Raw genomic sequence first — 20,744 nt, 5'->3', positions numbered from 1 at the left:
GTGTTGACATTCAGCTGTCAGTTGATAGTCAGTTGCCAGTGTATTATTAAGTAGCCAGTGTATTATTAAGTGAAGTATAAAATATAGGTCCAGTCTGAGGCTAATAAAGTGCAGTGCTGATATATGTATCGTGAGCGATCAAGAGTTCACAAGTCTGATTGCTTGGGGGAAGAAGCTCTTACGAAGTCGGCTGGTGCGAGTCCTGATGCTGCGATACCGCCTGCCTGATGGTAGCAGTGAGAGCAGCCCATGGCTCGGGTGGCTGGAGTCTTCAGCCGCGGGAGCTCTTTCCATGAGGTCGTTGTTGTTTCCCTCGAAACGAGCATAAAAAGTATTAAGCTCATCTGAGAGAGAGGCAGCGGTGTTCACGGTGTATCGTTTTTCAATATGTATAATTAGGGGGTATCTGCCTCTCACTCTCTCTCTCTCTCACACACACCCACACACACATTCACGTTCACACAAATACACTCTCTTTTTTTGTGCCATCTGTCAGTCAAACACAGGAAGGTGAGGTGTTCCTGTGCATTTTTTTGCATGATTACAAACCTCTCCCAAGTTAAGCTTACCCAACCACTTACACAGTCACACACCATAAACACATTTCTTGCCACTGGCATCTTTTCCACCATACTTAAGTAGGCTTGGGTTTCCACACAACTCCAAAAATCTATTCTAAATGTGCCAAAAATACAGCAAAAATATAATGTTGCAAATTACTTTTTCTATTTCAAACTTTCTGTTCTTAAAATAACCATTCACAGCTTTTAAGACCTCAAGGATTCAAGCCGTCAGTTTTTCAAAGGAATAGTTTACCCAAAAATGACAATTTTGTCATAATTTACTGTCAGAGGGCGAGGGGAGACAAAGAGACCCAAATGAAATGGGAAACGGTCAATGAGTTTATTAACAACAATGTTTGTAAACGAGGATAGGCACACCTGGCACCGGCTGCAGTGATGAGCAGAGTCAAAAGCTATAGCCGCTCAGTGGGCTAAGGTATGAGCATGTTAATATGATGAGTGCGTGCGTTGTGTAATTCAGGAGCTATCCGAAGAAAGTCAGTTGAAGCTGGTGTGGTGTGAAGCAAAGCCCAGGCGAGTTTCTTCCCAGACACGTGGGCAGATACCGAGGAATCCTCCTCCAAGGGAACTGGGCGACATAACAGGCGAACAGGAAGGTAACGCCCAGACACATGACCAATCTCCAACTAAACAAGAGAGCATGGTTAACACTTGACAGCAAACAATAAACTGGCAAAGAAAGAGTGAAAACACAAGGAATCAGTAGGGAGTGCAATCAGTGAGAAGTAGGTGGAACGGGCGAGTAAATCATTGCCATGATCAGCGCCTTCCCGGGAAAGGCTGTGTCAGCTCCACCTGTGAAAAACGAGGGAGAGAGAGAAAAATAAACAACACTATGAGCTGGCACAAATGCCAGAACCATGACATTTACTCACCCTCATGTCTTTCCAATCCCAGATGACTTTCATTCTTCTGTAGAACATAAAATAAAAACATTTTTCAATACAATGGCAGTGGATAGTGACACGCGTTAGTGGTTTTCACAATGCACATAACCTCAGGCCATCGTCTTTTTAAAACCTGCTTTCAACCCTGAGTAAAGCAAAGTTTCACACTTAATTAAAATAATAATTTTTTAACAGTCAACCATTTAGGGGGCCTTGATAGCTCAGCGAGTATTGACGCTGACTACCACCCCTGGAGTCGTGAGTTCGAATCCAGGGTGTTTTGAGTGACTCCAGGCAGGTCTCCTAAGCAGCCAAATTGGCCCGGTTGCTAGGAGGGTAGAGTCACATGGTGTAACCTCCTCATGGTCACTATAATGTGGTTCTCGCTCTCGGTGAGGCGCATGGTGAGTTGAGATTGAATGCCGTGGAGTATAGCGTGAAGCCTCCACAGGCGCTAGGTCTCCGCGGTAACACACTCAACAAGCCACGTGATAAGATGTGCGGATTGACGTCTCGGACGTGGAGGGAAATGAGATTCGTCCTTTTCCAACTGGATTGAGGCGAGTCACTAAGCCACCATGAGGAATATGGGAAACAGATAACCAGTTATAGCCTTAGTGGTATACCTCCTTTAATAATATTGAGCCTTGTCGAGTTGAAGAAACTTTCACCAACTTCTACGTTCTTCATCTGAGGGAAAACTAGTGAAATGTGGGGCGGCTGTGGCTCAGGTGGTGGAGCGTGTCGGCCACTAATTGCAGGGTTGGTGGTTCAAATCCCGGCCCACATGCCGAAGTGTCCTTAGGCAAGACACTGAACCCCAAGTTGCTCCCAATGGCAGGCTAGCACCTTTATATAGCAGCTCTGCCACCATTGATGTGTGTGTGTGAATGGGTGAATGAGTCACAGTGTAAAGCGCTTTGAATACCGTTAAGGTTAAAAAGGCAATATATTTGAGATACAGAGAAGCTTTAGTTTACCTAGGGAAACCAAAATTGCAACTCTTTTACAAGAGAAATAAAACATTTGTGGAAATATGTTGTAAAACTGCTTATTTATGAGTTTTGACATAGTCAAGTTCAAAACGCTCTTCGTACGAACATTGCTGACGGCACATACTAGAGAATTGATGGTGGATTTTCCCAGGGAACTTCTAAATAAACAAATGTCCATTGCTGTTGAATTTGATTTTTATGTTGAATATTGAATGTCTGATTATACATTTTGACATTAAAAATATTACTCTATGTTGAAACTTTATAAAATCTATGATCATGATGAATGGTGGACCAGTGTTTAAATTATTAATATAACAATTGAGATTTTAGTAATTGTTGACTTCAAACATCAGTGTCTGTGAGTTCATCACTTCACATTAGCAGGACCGGAAAGAGCCCCTTGCCTGCAAACTAAACATGCATGCACAAGCGTTGTCCACCCAACAGATCAAACCACATTTTTAAAGAGTTTAGACCACAACAGGTTTCACTTTGACTCAAACAAATCCAAGCTGGTAAACTGTCACAGTGCATACTACAAGGAAAATGTGAATGCAAGATGATTGACGGTTTTAACTTTTTGTTGTTATGTTTGGCATACACAACCATTGACTATTAAATGAATATACAACAATTTTAAAACTAACAATCTCTATTTTGACATTAAATTTAGCATGATTATTCCAATAATCAACCATGTACTTTTAGATATCTAACACAGCCAAATCACCTTCTTTCAACAACTACCTTTGTTAAATCATCAAAATAAAGAACGATTTCCATCACCAGTGTCTTAGGAGCTAAAAGAACACTTTTATGTTAGGCTACAAAAAAAATCACCAATTAACAGAGCTTGTGTGAACTGGGAGGGTCGTCAAATTTTGATGGGGGAGGATTCACACGTAACAGCAGATCAATACCAGATTACTAATGTGTTTCAATCTCTGCCATATGAAACATGTTTCACACTCGTGTTTTGTTCTGTTTGTGCTGGTGGCATCTGGTTGGTAAGTTATTAATGTACCTTTATGGCTTAATTTATTTCTATTTCAGAACAGAATAGTATTGTTCATTGCATTTTCAGTCATTTCAAATGAGAGCAGCTTTGGATTCAGGTATCGTTTTGTGATTTCCCTGTTTTCGCTGATCTAAATGTCCCATCAGCTGGCCTAGATGGGATCTGCTAATTAAAATTTTCTGAGCTGAAATTCTTTGGGAAATTCTGTAGAATTTGTTTTGAAATGGGTTCAAACATTCAAACGGTTCGATGTTGCATTTACGCCTCTTATAGAACAATATTTTCCTCCATAACTGCAAATTCATACTCGAATGAAAATGGGTAAGTGTGGATGTGGCCTTAGACAAGAGTTGCTAATTTTAGCAACTGTAAGCATGATCAAATTAGCCCAAATATAAGAGCAACGAAAACCGATTGCGGCTAGAGACGTGTTGAATTGCTGCACGACGGGAGTTTGAATTCTGTGGAAATACAGCCCAGCTTTCTACTGAAATTTGTGGGTGCAGATTCTGTGTTGGCCGTCCCACACCTAAAAATTATTAAGCTTTTACAAATGTCCAGCAGAATTAAACTTGTAAATTCAATCGGATATAAATAACATATTTATCTTCACAGATTTCAAAATATCACATTCAAAAAGATTAAATTATTGGTTGACACGCTAATCTATTAATGTACCTCACCTGTCATTTTCTCCTTTTGTGATTGTGCTGCTGTTCTGAACATTTTCCATTTCTCATTTAAAACTACAATTGATCTCAGTTAAAGGTCAAGTAAACCAACAGGAGCCCTAATCCAAGAGAAACCTTATCTGTTCTCCAGGTGTGTTTGGCGGTGAGTCGGTGTCAGTGATGGAGGGAGAATCTGTCACTTTATACATTAATGATACTGAAATACATGAAGGTGATGACATGATGTGGAATTTTGGAGCTAAAAATGATCCCTTTACTCAAATCAATAAAGAGGCTGGAATCTTCTCAATGTCTGATGGTCCTGATGGGAGATTCAGAGACAGACTGTTACTGAACCATAAAACTGGAGATCTCACCATCACAAACACCAGAATCACAGACGCTGGATTTTATAAACTACAGATCAGTGGAGCTAAACTGTCATCAAAAACATTCAATGTTACTGTCAATGGTGAGTAGAGTTACTATGGAGCGGGAACTATGACTAAAATATTTGAATCTGAATCTTGTTCATTTGAATTCTAGACATGTGACATTTAAGACAATTGACTTGATTGTTTACAGTAAGGCAGCTAAACATCTACATTCACACAAACTTAATGCGCATCTGTGATATGCATTTTAACAGTGCATGCATTCCCTCGGCCTTTTGGCTTCGCAAAGTGTCATGTACATATCTCTGGACCGCGCCAGAGAATTCTGGTAGCTCTGTGATTGACCAAAATGCTTCATTTTATTCGTATAACCTCTACTTGTCCCTCTGGAGTATGGAAGCTTAACCTTTGAGCCTCGTTGGATTACAATCTGAATTTCTGAGATCTATATTTGAGAGATTTGTGTTTGGAGTTCTGCAGTCTTTCATTTTATAATCTGAGTATTTACAGTTAATTCCACCTTAAAAACAAAATTGATAAATAAATTGAAATAAATATCTGTGATTTATAAATAAAGACGAATAAAAAGCACAAAAAAAAATCTTCCATTTTGTTAAATTTCTCATCTAGAATTCAAATTAAGATAATTTAGATTGAGATACTTCAGTCATTGTCCTAGCTCCATTATTGACAGTCTGGTTTGTCCTGCTAATGCATGCTATTTTATTATCTCAAGAACTGTCCAGTCTTGACATTGATTTGTAGGCCAACCTGGAAGGCTAGCTTATTTAAGATTTTAATGTTTTGTTCTACATTACACCGTCACCTCAATCGTAAATGTTGAAGACACATTTGTGATTTTTTTCCAAGTTGCTAACATGATGCTAAATAAAGACAACAGCTTCAAAGTTTGCATTTGAGGTATAACTGCAATTTATGTTGTAGAACACAATGTTAAAGTCTATTCAAGCAATATTAACCACAGAACTTATTTTAGTCACAAATTGAAAAATGGCATTCTGAAAAACCATAAAAAATTGTCTTGAAAAATCACTCAAAAGTGCCAATTATTTTACATTTATCCATTTGGCAGATGCTTTTATCCAAAGTGACTTACAGTGCACTTATTACTGGGACAATCCACCTGGAGCAACCTGGAGTTAAGTGTCTTGCTCAAGGACACAATGGTGGTGGCTGTGGGGATCGAACCAGCAACCTTCTGATTACTAGTTACCTGTGCTTTAACCCACTACACCACCACCACTCCATTTTCCACACTTTAGGACTAAAAACAGAACAGCTCTATTTACATTATGAAAATGTCAACGTGATCTCATGAGAATTCGTCTGTATTCGATGTAAAGTCTGGCTCAAGCAAACGTAACTAACGCATCTAAACGTCCTAATTGTACGTATTAGCACCTATAGAAACTTACAAATGGTTACATGTACTGTTTGAATGGATTAATATTGAATAATTCATAGAATTAATCAAGAAATTACATTTAATTTATAATCAATGGGATTCTGCTGCCCTATACAGCGTGTTAAAGGATTATATCACTTTAACCAAGACTTAACCAATTTAAAATGTTAAAATGATTAAAAACTGTGTTTAATCATTTATTAAGCATTTTATTTTTGTTTTGGGACACAAAAGGAATTTTCAGGATATGCCAAAAAACAAAACAAACCACAGAAGCACCAAATCGTAAGACTGCTTTGTGTTGAGAACAGACACAAATTCAAGCCTTTTATTCAACGATGTCCGTCTCAATCCGCTCCCGCTGTACCCGTCAACATGCGTCGGCTTCGTTTTCAAAATTCAAACATTGCTCAAGCATTACGACCGGTTTTACAGCAGTGATGTCGAATGCTCCTTGGCTCTCAAGCGTCTCCATTTCCAACATGTTGTATTCTACGATAAATACTGTATGTTTGAATGAGGTGTCATAGTGCCGTTATGGTGAAGATTTACAGCGATTCATAATTTAATTCCAATCTCTTCATCACACAATGCTATTGTACGCCGTCAGGGAGCACATCGGATGCAGCGCATCGCCATTTGGACCACTTTTGTACTGAATTTGGCCATTTTTCTGAATGCATTTTTGTGATTAAATTGATCTGCATGTTACGTGTTTTATACGCTTAATAAATGGTTCTGGTTAGGTTTAGGAGTAGGTGTGTAATATATATATATATATATATATATATAAAATGATTGCTACTGTACATGAAGCGACTTGTTACATGACTCTATATTGTTGAAATGTGGTTATGTTTAGAGGTTGGGGTAGGTTAAGGGATCTAAATTATCTATAAAATAGTGAGAGTAACTAGTAAAGTAGATGCTTTCAAACGTCCATATTGAACATTTTAGTGTCTATTCAAATGTTCAAACATGTACGTTTAAATGTTACAAATATTAATGTACAAATAGCTACCTATATCAGTGCGATCAGGCTGAAAATGATCAAACATTTCAACGTTCGAGATGATTTAATGACGTCATTCTAAACTCTCACTCGACATATTAAACTGAAAATAAGACTGATTTGATTGATCCATTCTTCTGTGTATTCTTGCAATCTTTCCAGCTCGTCTGCCGGTTCCTGTGATCACCAGTAACTCTTCTCAATGTTCTTCAAGCTCTAAATGTGTGTTGGTGTGTTCAGTGGTGAATGTGACACAGGTGACTCTCTCCTGGTACAAAGGAAACAGTTTATTGTCCTCCATCAGTGTGTCTGATCTCAACAGCAGTCTCTCTCTACCTCTGGAGGTGGAATATCAGGAGAACAACATCTACAGCTGTGTGATCAACAATCCCATCAGAAACCAGACTAAACATCTCAACATCACTGAAGTCTGTCAGACGTGTTCAGGTGTGTCAGTGCTGATATTTGTGTTTATAACATGTTTAAAATCAGATTGACAGATTCAGTTACACTATTGTCTCTCTCTCTGTTTATATTAGATCTGGACTCATCTTTAGTTCATATGGTGCTGATCTCTGCTGCTGCCGGATCTCTGTTGATTTTGGTTGCATTTGTGATATTCTGCATTTACAAGAAATGCACAAAAATAGGTCAGGACAGTATTACCTGTAATTAATGAATCTGGTAAAAGATTGTAAAAATACAGTACATATTACTATAAAAGCTTTCTTGTTTTAACATGCCTGTCATTCTTATTAATGCAGCCCAGACCCAGGAAGAAGCTTCCAAAAAACGAAAGTCACAAAATAAGATGGTAAGATGATTTATGAGTGTCGCAAGACATCGCACTGCAGTCAGGCAATCTGATTGGAGCTTGTGATGTAACACATTCTCTCTAGTTTTGTGTGTAGCATCAGACACTCGGTGGAAAAGTAACCAAAATGATCTCCCAATTACATGAAAGTCATTGAGCCTCTTTAAACCATTATCTGTCTTGTCAAGCTCCATCTAAGTTGAGAAAAGTAATGTAAAGTAACCGTGTCTACACTGGATATGTGCTGTGTACTGCAATGCGACAAAACAAGATCGATAAATCAGATTTCCTGTTTACACTTAGCATTAAGATGCATTTAACGCAGTCCGTTTTAAGTTGGACGATGCTAAAGGCAAGTGTATACGGGGTCAAAACCTTTTAGAGATTTGCCCACTACAACCACATCCGGAGGTGGTGGAAAATGCATGTGACCACATTGGGCTCATAGTGTAAATGCTCATTCGTTCAGCACTGAAGCACCGCCCACTCACCTGTCAATCAACCCCCACACTAAAACAAGAGTTTAAACTTCGCTGGTTAAATGCGACTTAAGGATATCATTTGAAAAGCGAATACGTAGAAGTAGTGCTGGGCGGATTACTTGTGAATTGTAATCTGGTACTGATTACAAATTACATTGTACAATTAAATGCAATCAGTAACCTAATCTCACAGATTACATTTTTGTGGTAATCTAATCCGATTACTTTTGGATTACTTTCAACCTAAATTATATTTTATGTGGAGTGGTGGTGGTGTAGTGGGCTGAAGCACATGATTGTTAATCAGAAGGTTGCTGGTTCAATCCCCACAGCTACCACCATTGTGTCCTTGAGTAAGACACTTAACTCCAGGTTGCTCCAGGGGGATTGTCCCTGTAATAAGGGCACTGTAAGTCACTTTGGATAAAAGCATCTGCCAAATGCATAAATGTCAAATAATTGCGTAGAGCGATGGGCTTTGTTCCATATTGCTGCACATTGTGTGCACCCTTAGAGATGGCATCCACTAGATACTCTGAAGCAATTAAATTCAATCATTCTTAAAAATGAAATTATCACTATAGTGATAAATGGTGGTTAAATGCTGAGGTAACACACAACCCCCCCCCCCCTTCCAAAAACACTTGAAGATTTACTGAACGAATATCAGCGGTGTGCTGATTCAGAATGAATATTGCTATTACATTAAAATGTAATCATGTAACCTATGAAAAAGTAACTGTATTCTAATTGCGAGTATTTTAAAATGTAATTTAATCTCATTACAAGTAATTCATTTAGTAATCTGAATATGTAATCCAGATTACATGTAATCCGTTACTACTCGGCACTGCATATAATTAAAGTGTGTCTGATATCAACATGCAGTTACACTGATGAGACAAATCTGAAGCTCAGTAAAGAAGCGTGTGGTGGACACCTTTCATAATATTTTATTTGTTTAATTTACAGTGAGGAAAATAAGTATTTGAACACCCTGCTATTTTGCAAGTTCTCCCACTTGGAAATCATGGAGGGGTCTGAAATTGTCATCGTAGGTTCATGTCCAGTGTGAGAGACATCAAAAATCCAGAAATCACAATGTATGATTTTTTAACTATTTATTTGTATGATACAGCTGCAAATAAGTATTTGAACACCTGTCTATCAGCTAGAATTCTGACCCTCAAAGACCTGTTAGTCTGCCTTTAAAATGTCCACCTCCACTCCATTTATTATCCTAAATTAGATGCACCTGTTTGAGGTCGTTAGCTGCATAAAGACACCTGTCCACCCCATACAATCAGTAAGAATCCAACTACTAACATGGCCAAGACCAAAGAGCTGCCCATAGACACTAGAGACAAAATTGTACACCTCCACAAGGCTGGAAAGGGCTACGGGAAATTGCCAAGCAGCTTGGTGAAAAAAGGTCCACTGTTGGAGCAATCATTAGAAAATGGAAGAAGCTAAACATGACTGTCAATCTCCCTCAGACTGGGGCTCCATGCAAGATCTCACCTCGTGGGGTCTCAATGATCCTAAGAAAGGTGAGAAATCAGCCCAGAACTACACGGGAGGAGCTGGTCAATGACCTGAAAAGAGCTGGGACCACCGCTTCCAAGGTTACTGTTGGTGATACACTAAGACGCCATGGTTTGAAATCATGCATGGCACGGAAGGTTCCCCTGCTTAAACCAGCACATGTCAAGGCCCATCTTAAGTTTGCCAATGACCATTTGGATGATCCAGAGGAGTCATGGGAGAAAGTCATGTGGTCAGATGAGACCAAAATAGAACTTTTGGTCATAATTCCACTAACCGTGTTTGGAGGAAGAAGAATGATGAGTACCATCCCAAGAACACCATCCCTACTGTGAAGCATGGGGGTGGTAGCATCATGCTTTAGGGGTGTTTTTCTGCACATGGGACAGGGCTGACTGCACTGTATTAAGGAGAGGATGTATTGTGAGATTTTGGGGAACAACCTCCTTCCCTCAGTTAGAGCATTGAAGATGGGTCGAGGCTGGGTCTTCCAACATGACAATGACCCAAGCACACAGCCAGGATAACCAAGGAGTGGCTCTGTAAGAAGCATATCAAGGTTCTGGCGTGGCCTAGCCAGTCTCCAGACCTAAACCCAATAGAGAATCTTTGGAGGGAGCTCAAACTCCGTGTTTCTCAGCTGACAGCCCAGAAACCTGACTGATCTAGAGAAGATCTGTGTGGAGGAGTGGGCCAAAATCCCTCCTGCAGTGTGTGCAAACCTGGTGAAAAACTACAGGAAACGTTTGACCTCTGTAATTGCAAACAAAGGCTACTGTACCAAATATTAACATTGATTTTCTCAGGTGTTCAAATACTTATTTGCAGCTGTATCATACAAATAAATAGTTAAAAAATCATACATTGTGATTTCTGGATTTTTTTTTAGATTATGTCTCTCACAGTGGACATGCACCTACGATGACAATTTCAGACCCCTCCATGATTTCTAAGTGGGAGAACTTGCAAAATAGCAGGGTGTTCAAATACTTATTTTCCTCACTGTATGTAGTCAATTATTTTTGCACCCGAATTTTTGAGGAGGCAATGGCTCATTTGCCTACTCTGCTCTAAACATCATGCATTCAAATGTTATTACATTAAATTTAAAAATAACTGTTACATGGACTCTTATTATGAAATGTTTTTTTATCCTATGACTTAAATTTTCTCCAACTACATTTCCCATAATGCACTGTCCTAATCACTGTTTCCAATTCACCTCACCTGTTCTCCATTCCCTCATTAGCACCTGCATATAAATACCCTCTAGTTTTGTCCATTCCTTTGTCAGTGTTATTTAGTTGGTTATGAATTACGTTTCGTTTTGTATGATGTTCCTCTCCAGCGTGCTTCCTTACAAAAGACTTGAAAGATACTCCTGCGTCTCTTCTCTTGCACTCCTCGAACCAACGTTACAGTTTTAGCATTTTCATTTTATTCCTTTAAGCTTTTGCACTTTTTATCAAGCAGTAACACGAATCATAACGTCACATACTTCAATCAGAGACACTCCCTTTGAAATCCAAACAGAAGTGGTCTAAAGAGATGCATAGCAATGCCAGATGTGAACAGGGCCAGAGTTGCACCACGATGCACCTTTTATCTAGTTGATGGAGGACGCCCCATTACTATTTTTTATGTGGTGCACAACACCTTTCCCCATCTGCCTGAAATGAGCTTATTTTATTAACACATATGACTTCATTATGAGTTGTGTTGTTACTGTTAAACAATACTAAAACTTTAAGTCATATTTATTGATAACTGTATTAATGTACAGTTTTAACTTGCATGGCAGTGATTCATTATTCTTAAATTCTAAACAAAGTCAGTTTTAAATCGATGCATTTTCCTTTGAAAATACAGAAGGATATACAGTTATTCACCCATTTTACCTTTCGTGAAGTCATCTTGAGCTCACAGCTAGTCTGTGGTCAGAGGTGACATGCAGCCAGTGTAGACAACTGTAAGGTTGCTTTGTAGACATGGTGCAGCAAGAAGTTGGTGTTGCTGTTCTCTGAAGAAAAAACAACGGCTGTCGGAAACAAACATCAGAACTGAGATCATCTGTTTTTAACTGAATCAGACTTTAGTGCTCCTGCTAAACTGGCATGCATATGGAAATATTTGAGCTTTATCATCACTGTTTCTCTGCTTTAGTCTGACTTCAAGCTTTCCGCAGTGTAACAGTCTCAACGGTCTATCTGTTTGATCATTTCACTGTTACGATTGTGATGTAAGAACTAGATGCTTGATGTCATTTCCTGCTGCTCCATGTTTCTGTGTTCTTTTGCTTTTGTGTTGATGTTACAATTCCACCTTGTGAAATAATGAAGATGCATCCCGCCGAGGTAGTGTGAGGGTTTTGTGAGGATTGCAATTCAATGAAAAACTTACTGATGTGTTTCCTTGCAGAAATCAAAGGGTGCAGATGCGGTGTATGAAAATGTTGCCATGAAACGATGAACTAACTCTATCAAGTTGGACTTTATTCTCTGGCAGGATATTATTCAGAGGAACATGTGTATTATTGGGACTTTATTTGGGCCTTTTTACCTAACGACACCTTCTTTTGGTTTTCTTCTTGATCTCTCACATAAGCTGTTATTTTGATATCTGGCCTGAATTGTGTTGCTATGCTTTAGTGATAATCTTGCAGTGTATATACCAGAAATGCAAGACTGTATTTTAGCTTAAAGTAGTGCATAAAAAAAAAAGATTAAGGACTGACCGCCTCGGACACCTTTCGGTTTCATTGTATGGAAAAATGATGCAAAGAAAGTGAATGGTGACTGAGGTTGTCACTCTGTCTAACATTTTCTTTTATGTTCCACGGAAAGAAAGTCAGACAGGCTTGGAACAAGTGAGAGCAGGGATGGACTGGTAATCTGGCATACTGGGCATTTTCCCGGTGGGCCGACGCAATTTGGGGCTGATCAGGGGCGGACTGGCCATTGGGAGAACCGTGTGGGCCGGTGGGTTGGCCGTGAATCGGGCCGAATGGGCCACGATAAGCTAAAATGAGCCACCGCGTTATGCAGAATGGACCACAAAACTGTGCCACTATATGCAGAAAAGGACAGCGCTCCCGCTCAACTTTTGGGCCAGTTGCTATGCAAAATCCCAGCCCGATTTCTCTTCCCAGTCCAGCCCTGTGTGACAGTAAATGATGACAGAATTTATGGATGATCTATCCCTTTAATTTAAACTAACAAGTATCTTGTCACCTTTTATTATTAAACATTGATCACACTGTCACTGACTCATGTGTTTCTTGCTGCCTACCATTTGTTTAAGTGGTGTATGGAATGGTTAGTGGTGTAGTGGTCTAAACCACATAACTGGTAATCTGGTAAGCAGAAGGTTGCTGGTTCGATCCCAACAGACACCACCATTGTGTCTCTGAGCAAGGCACTTAACTCCAGGTTGCTCGGGGATTGTCCCTGTAATAAGTGCTCTGTAAGTCGCTTTGGATAAAAGCGCCTGCCAAATGCATAAATGTAAATATAAATGTTTATAAAATTAAAATGAATGTTAATTACATTGTGGGATGTAAGTGCAGTCAGAACCCTTTTAATAGGATGCCCCGACAAGCTTAGTATAGAACAGCATAACGTGGCGGTACCAGTACGGCAGGTACACTGGCAAGACAACATTTATTTTGTAAATTATTTTTAATAGATGTCTATGAACTATGTGTGTAGTTTACTATGATAAATGTGTGTTTATCATAGCAAGAGAAGACACAGACATTTTTGCGACAGGTAGGTGTCAGTGTTGCGTGGTCGTTAATAATTAGGAGAGATCACACCGAGATAATGCACATGTCTTTACTCAAGTATGGCAGGCATTTTATACACCTCTTTTCCTCTTAAATACATACTGTATATCCCCACAGAATACAACAACTCCCCTAGTGGGCGTTTCTTAATTAGCAGTGTCTTTACATGAACACAACATCTCCCCAAACTTAAATAATGATACCTGTGCTGTAGTTACAATAACAAAGGTACAAAACAGGATACTCAGTTAATCCCAAGTTTTCTGAGTGGTTCACATTTCACCAATATGCAGAACAATGCATTCTTAACCAAGCATGTGCAACATCAACATTGATATATGTGTCTTCCTGCTCGAATGTTAAAGTTTTCTGGAGATGGAGCAGAATCTGATTGTTCATCAGGGGTGAAATCTGTATGCAGTGGTGCCAGATGAGATGCATCCCAAGTTCATCCGTCCTTCAGCTCATAGCTGTGTATGTTCCCTTTCATGAGGTGCACAGGTTTTCTCACCCTTACAAAGTCACCTTATCCTTGAGCTTTGGAATCTTTGCTTGGCGTGTTGTGTCCAGATACCAGAGCTGAGCACCGCTTTGAGTTTACTAAATAACTGCTAGAATTGCACCGTTCAGGATGTACTCTCATTCGACTATGTGCGTTCGCTTCTTTCTTTCTCACGTGCAGTCTTTGTACTGGAAGGTTGACAGCCTTTGTAAATTCATTCGCATTGACCATTGCATTTTCCACTTGATTTGCTATTAGTATTGCTCTGTCTAAAGTTAGATCTGCTTCAAGCAATAGACGTTCACGAATTCGATTACTGTTCACTTTCTCAGCAATTTGATCTCTCGGCATTTCGTCGTCTTTGTCACCAAACGCACATAATGACACCATATCATGGAGCACAGCCACATTGAATATTTACATCATGCCTTTGCTCCCTTTGGCTAAATCCATGCCACTCTGTGATGACATTAACGTTTGGGACAAAGTGTGCTCTCAGAGCTGTAAGTTCAGATGCATAGGTTGTACCGGTATTTGGAAGAGTGTAGAAAAGTCTTCGTGCTTCTGTACCAAGGCAATGAAGCAATGTTGCACGCTTTCCAGGATCAGGCCAGTCATCTCCCTCTGCATGAATTGTCAGCAGATAGTTTTCAAACATTTGAGTCCATGTTACAAATGGAATTAAAGGTTCAACAGGGCATTGTATGTATATAGGAGGAAGATGAACTGCCATCCTCATCGTCAGTTTGTTGTGTGGTCATTAAGAATTAGGAAAGATCCCACCAAGATAATGCACGTCTTTCCTCAAGCATGGTAGGCATTTTTACACACTTCTTTTCCTCTTCCATACATATATCCCTACAAAATACAACAACTCCCCCTAGTGGGCATTTCTTAATTAGCAGTGTATACCCCTGCTATAGTGAAATACCACTGCTATAGTGAAATACCCCTGCTATAGTGCAATACCCCTGCTATAGTGCAATACCCCTGCTATAGTGAAATACCCCCGCTATAGTGCAATACCCCTGCTATAGTGCAATACCCCTGCTATAGTGTTTCAAAGCAGCTTTACAGAAGATCGTGCATTAACAGAAAATGAAACTGCAATATCTATAAAGTCTTAGATTGTGTAGTTTGATTAAATATGATTGTAAATTGTGTATAAATGTAAGTCATTAACACAAACTGGGGTTCACGGCAGGACATGTACACTAGTGTTATAACACAGTAACACTTTAAGGGCTAACACCGAGATCTCAACAGCACAGATTTTGCTGTGGTTGTTACAGAAGTACTTCCATTTATTTTTAGTAAGTTACTGTTCACATTTGATCAGCGTGTTTTTATTTTTTTGTACAGGATGAAGGCAAAAGAACAAAAGGGTGTTTTTGACAAATCCTACTGATTTCTCCCACTGGATTATTACTATCGTCTTTTACCATGAATCTACAAAATCTTCCCAGACACTTATATTTGTTTCAGAGAAATAATGCATAGAACAGAAAAATGCAATAACTACATAACATCATTTACAAAGTCAATCAAGAGTATAATTTTGATTTAAGATTTCGCTGTAGACATTATTCAGGTTTGCAGAAGTTTCCAACAACAATATTTGTAAGGGATCCAAGCCAGAGGGTTTCTAGATTGATCCAGAGCTGTATGTGTTACTTGCACAAGAAGAACCATCATTTAATATAGAACAAAGAGATTAGCTTGAGAACAATACGATAAAGGTCCAGAAGGGGAAAGATGATCTGTGGTTTGACCGGAGTGAAGACATCTATAGGCCGATTTCCTGCCCGTCACCATGCAACAAATCCTTGTCCTGTATTAAGAGTCCCCAAGAGCATTTATGATCAAAAGCTTCTTTCATTACAACACATTAGGACACACATGCACAATAAAAGTTATATGAATAACTCGTATCAAAACTTGTTCCCTATCAGAAAATTAAAAGTTTTACCTGTTGGTTTGAGATGCCTGCATGGCTGCTGTTGTCAATCAGTTGAATACTGTGATTTATTCACAAATCCCGCCAAAAAAGAAAGAAAAAGAAAAACAAATAATAAATTCCATGGACACCTTTAACATCACAAAGGACCCTTCCTGTATTAACAACCTTTCTTCTGTAGCTTTGTTGGTCCATACAATGCAAGTTAATGGTGACCAGAACTTTCTAGCTCCAACAATCACATAAAGGCAGCATAAAAGTAATCCATAAGACTCCAGTGGTTTAATCCATGTCTTCAGAAGAGATATGATAGGTGTGAGTGAGAAACAGATCAATATTTAAATTCTTTTTTACTCTAAATCTCCACTTTCACTTTTAAATCTGAAAGTCACATGTGCCTGTTTAGTTTCACTTTCACTTATGAAAGTGAAAGTTAAAGTGGATATTTAGATTACTATTTTTTTTATTGTGATCTGTTTCTCACCCACACCTATTATATCACATCTGAAGACATGGATTGAACCACTGGAGTCTTATGGATTACTTATATACTGACTTTATGGGATTATTTAAGATGCAAAGGTCTGATCACCATTCATTTGCATTGCATGGGCATTCAGGGCTGAAATATTCTTTTTAAAAATCGTCATTTTAGCTATGCTGAACAAAGAATGTCATACATGTCTGAAAGATCTCCATCTTGATTTGAGTTTTCTTCAGATTCAGATCAAATGTTTGCTCTAGATCTCACATGATCCCTCACAAGAGCTCTTTTCCGTTTTTGTTTTTAAACCAAGCCTATATTACCAAATAGTCTCATATACAATTTAAAAACAAATTCTGACACAATACTTACACAATAAAGACACGTTTTTAAAATGTAATACTTGCCTTGTAAACTACCCCACCAGCTGGAAGTCCAACCAGCACCAAAACACCAAAACACATTCCTGATATTGCACCTGAGGACAGACCCTGTACTGTAATACAGAGATACAGAGAGAAACAATTAATTGATAAAAGATTTTTAGAAGAATATTTCAGCTCTGTAGGTCCATACAATGCAAGTGAAGGGGTGCCAGAGCTCAGAAGGTCAAAATAATTACATAAAGGAGGCATTAAAGTAATCCGTAAGACTCCAGTGGTTAAATCGATATTTTCAGAAGCTATATTAAAGGTTTGGGTGAGAAATAGTTCAATATTTAAGTGCTTTTTTTTTCTTACATTTACATTGTAACCAATCATATTGTTATATTATTGGTTAGGTTTAGGCGTAGGGGTTGGGTTAGGTGTTACGACATTTACTAGCCTGTTACAGGTTTAATATTGTAGTGGTTAATTTAGGGGTTCGGTTAGGGGATCTAAAATATCAATACGGTAGTATGATGTAACTAAACTCATATTTAGAAGTATAATGAAACATGTTGCGGTTAAACATACATGATAAATGTGAAGATTGCCGAGCCTGTGATTGTCCGATCTGAGGCGAGAATGGCACAACAGTGATGTTTTGCTGGTTCAGTTAACGGGAGCCTAATCGATAGTTCTACCAGAAAGACTTGCAGTCGTAAGATAGTTATGCCATTAATTTCCATTTTACCTTCATCTTACAGGCCCAGAGTTAGCCTGGAATGACGGTGGACCCCCCAACACCACCCATTGAACAACTCACCATTGACATTAACATAGATAACATTACTGGATTGGCTAATGATGCTGTTTCCCTCCATGATTTGCCCGTTTAGGTGTTTTGCTTCATAGTGTCCAGTGTGTTCACGTGTTAAGTTCTCGATGGTGAGATTTCTAGTCTGATAGTCCACCTTCATTCTGCCTTTGAACATCCCGTCATCACCATCATTTAAACTAGTCGTATTGGCATTTCCTCTGATTTGAGCAATGAGATTGCCATTAAAATACCATTGCACCGTTTCATTTGGTTGTACGTTAAAACCAGGGTCTAGATTGACAGAATCTCCCACGCTCACTGTCTTAATTTCACCTGTCTCAACACCAAACACACCTGGAAACAGACAAAAGAGTTGCTGGTGGGTATTTTTGCATTGATACTTAATACAGCCTTTTGGAGATTAACATTTGATATCTACACATTGTGTTATGATACAGAAGACTTATTCATTAACAGTATTACATTACATTCAAAATGTCTTTTAACCCTACAAAAATGGACTCCAATCTCTTCCATTGTATGTGTCTCACTGTAAACCAGATTTACAGATTTATAAAGAGTATAAATCTGTCACAGACTGTCTCCATTGTGTTCTTCAAGGACTCTTATTTTGAGGTTTTCCCCTACACAACATTTCCCAGAATTCACTGCCCTAATCTCTTTCATCTGCTCATCGTCATCCTCACCTGCTTTCCATTCCCTCATTAGTTCACTGTGTATAAATACCCTTAAATTTTCTTTAGCTGTTGGTCAGTCCTTGAAGTGTTGCATTGCTCTTACTATTGTTGAGCCTTTCGTTTGTTCCACTCCAGCGTGTATAATTAAAGGATTAAAAGATCTACACTTTCTACTCCAGACACCAACGTTACATAATCAACATTAGGAAACAAATGCTGTTGATTGAGCTGAACTTGTCCTGAACCCGGAACATTCTCTACATTGGGGGTCAATAATATATATCAATAATAGAAAATGATAGATTCTGAAAGCTTCTTTTAATGTTTGACTCAAAGTGGATCCATTTACTTATTTTATTCTTAAAACATGAACCGTTTTTGTTGTAAGTGGCTCATGATATGGGTTTTGCCAATGTGTTTGAATGGTTAGACTTCCCAAATATGTTTTTAAGATACCGTAATTTCCGGACTATTGAGCGCACCTGAATATAAGCCGCACCCACTGAATTTAAAAAAAAATATGATTTTGAACATAAATAAGCCGCACCTGTCTATAAGCCGCAGGTGCCTACCGGTACATTGAAACAAATGAACTTTACACAGGCTTTAACGAAACACGGCTTGTAACAAAAATAAATAGGCTTTAATGAAACACGGTGTGGCAGCGGGCGTGGTCAAGCTGCCGTCCGGAGAGAAAAGCGGTAAGGCGCTTACATCAAGTGCTGAAAACTGTCACACTGGCGCCAGTGTGACAGTTTTCCCAAGAAGGACACGTGAAGCAGGGCACTTGATGTTCCAGGTAAGGCTTTTAATGGCCACAGCAAAGTTTACAATCAATTTTATAAAGTTTCTCAATTCTTGGACTTCTATGCGCCAACACTAGACTGACGTGTGTGTGTGTGTGTGTGTGTCTGTCACTCACTCACTCACACTCTCTCTGCTGCCTTTTTATGCCGTTCTCCCTACGCTTACTGAAATTAGACACAGGTGTTAGACATTAGCTCAGGTGTAAGCGCCCTTACCGCTTTTCTCTCCCGGACGCCCCCGCTGCCACACACGGCTTGTAACAAAAAATTTGCAGTAAACAGTAGCCTAGCAAGAAAGTCATTGGTCACTATCTTCCTCTTGTGCACATGAAAACACTGAAGTCATCTCCTTCAGTGTCGGAGTTGAATAGCCTCAGATTTAGTTGTCTTTTTGCACTGAGTCAATTCCTCACGCTGCTGTTTCCAACGCCTCCGTGCAGCAGCTCTATTTCCTTTCCAACAGCCAGATCAATCAGCCTTCAACTTGAAAGCTGCATCATATGCATTTCTACGTGTCTTGAGGGTGACAAAATGACTACCGTAATCAGAATGATGGGAAGTTTGAGCCTTCGATTTAATCTAAACAGTAAACAAAAAAGTTGTTTTGACCTTAACCCGTTCAGCAATTTCATTGGTCTAATGAAAGCTTCACGCCGCCAAAAAACTGAGCACGTCACAGAATTTTTTTTTTATTTTTTAAATACAATTTGAAAGCGGGAAAAATCCATATATTAGCCGCGTCGTTGTTTAAGCCATGAGGTTCAAAGCGTGGGAAAAAAAGTTGCGGCTTATAGTCCGGAAATTACGGGTATTCAAAGATTGCTGTTCTGAATCTAGTACTTAGTAATACTAATCTTATTTGTGGATTGTTCATGAAGACCGTGTGTTTCATCACTTTCTTCGACTTCAATAATGATTTCAATCTTTTGAATTATGGCCAGAAATTTTGAATCATTGTTAAACCAACCAATCATATGCCAATTATCAGTAAGTTTGTCTATTTGGTTTGGATCACGGTAATTATTCGTCAAGTTAGAAGTGTTTGAAAAGTGAACAGAACTAGTATAAATAAACTGCATCACTTACAACCCAGAAACGGAAGAAAAACCCCCAATACCATTAATTCAAGAAACCCCCCAGAGTGATAGGGTAATATTCCTCATGTTTATTTAACCATTTCATGGCCTTTATCTATTCTCTCTAGTGCTGTGATTGTGATATAAGGCAAAAGTATGGCATAATTTAAATGTTGATATTTGTTTCATAAAACACTTTTAGTGTAAGCATTTTCAATGCTTAAATCATTGCTCAATTAATAAATTGGAAATCATTTGATTTCTTAAAACAACCAGAATCCACAATGAATGAATGAAGTAGAGAACTAAACATTATCATAAACTGATTTTTCGATATTTTTTTTTATTATTGATTATCATTTATGGCTGCATTTCGAGTAGAAATATAGCATTAAAAAGGTTCAAAATACCTAAAAAAAAATA

At 38.8% G+C, this 20,744-nt stretch overlaps 1 protein-coding gene across 1 annotated transcript; it reads left to right on the top strand.

Moving 5' to 3' along the window:
- Positions 1 to 878: 878 nt before the first annotated feature.
- On the top strand, positions 879 to 13,081 carry LOC127639471 (hepatocyte cell adhesion molecule-like). The gene is made up of 7 exons (XM_052121523.1): positions 879 to 917; positions 1,045 to 1,180; positions 4,310 to 4,630; positions 7,154 to 7,438; positions 7,531 to 7,641; positions 7,756 to 7,805; positions 12,251 to 13,081. Exons 1-7 carry the CDS (start codon positions 879 to 881, stop codon positions 12,299 to 12,301), a joined length of 993 nt encoding a protein of 330 aa, XP_051977483.1. The 3' UTR covers positions 12,302 to 13,081.
- Positions 13,082 to 20,744: the final 7,663 nt, after the last annotated feature.

This window comes from Xyrauchen texanus, chromosome 48, assembly GCF_025860055.1.
Source record: "Xyrauchen texanus isolate HMW12.3.18 chromosome 48, RBS_HiC_50CHRs, whole genome shotgun sequence".
In the NCBI taxonomy this organism is placed as follows: Eukaryota; Metazoa; Chordata; class Actinopteri; order Cypriniformes; family Catostomidae; genus Xyrauchen; species Xyrauchen texanus.
This window is presented reverse-complemented; position numbering and strand designations above follow the sequence as displayed.

Excerpts from the sequence above, each read along its gene's own strand:
- LOC127639471 (XM_052121523.1), top strand. The coding sequence starts at position 879 with ATGAAATGGGAAACGGTCAATGAGTTTATTAACAACAAT. Across the intron at positions 918-1,044 it reads ATGAGTTTATTAACAACAAT|GAGCTATCCGAAGAAAGTCA; the intron begins GTTTGTAAACGA and ends TGTGTAATTCAG. Across the intron at positions 7,439-7,530 it reads AGTCTGTCAGACGTGTTCAG|ATCTGGACTCATCTTTAGTT; the intron begins GTGTGTCAGTGC and ends TGTTTATATTAG.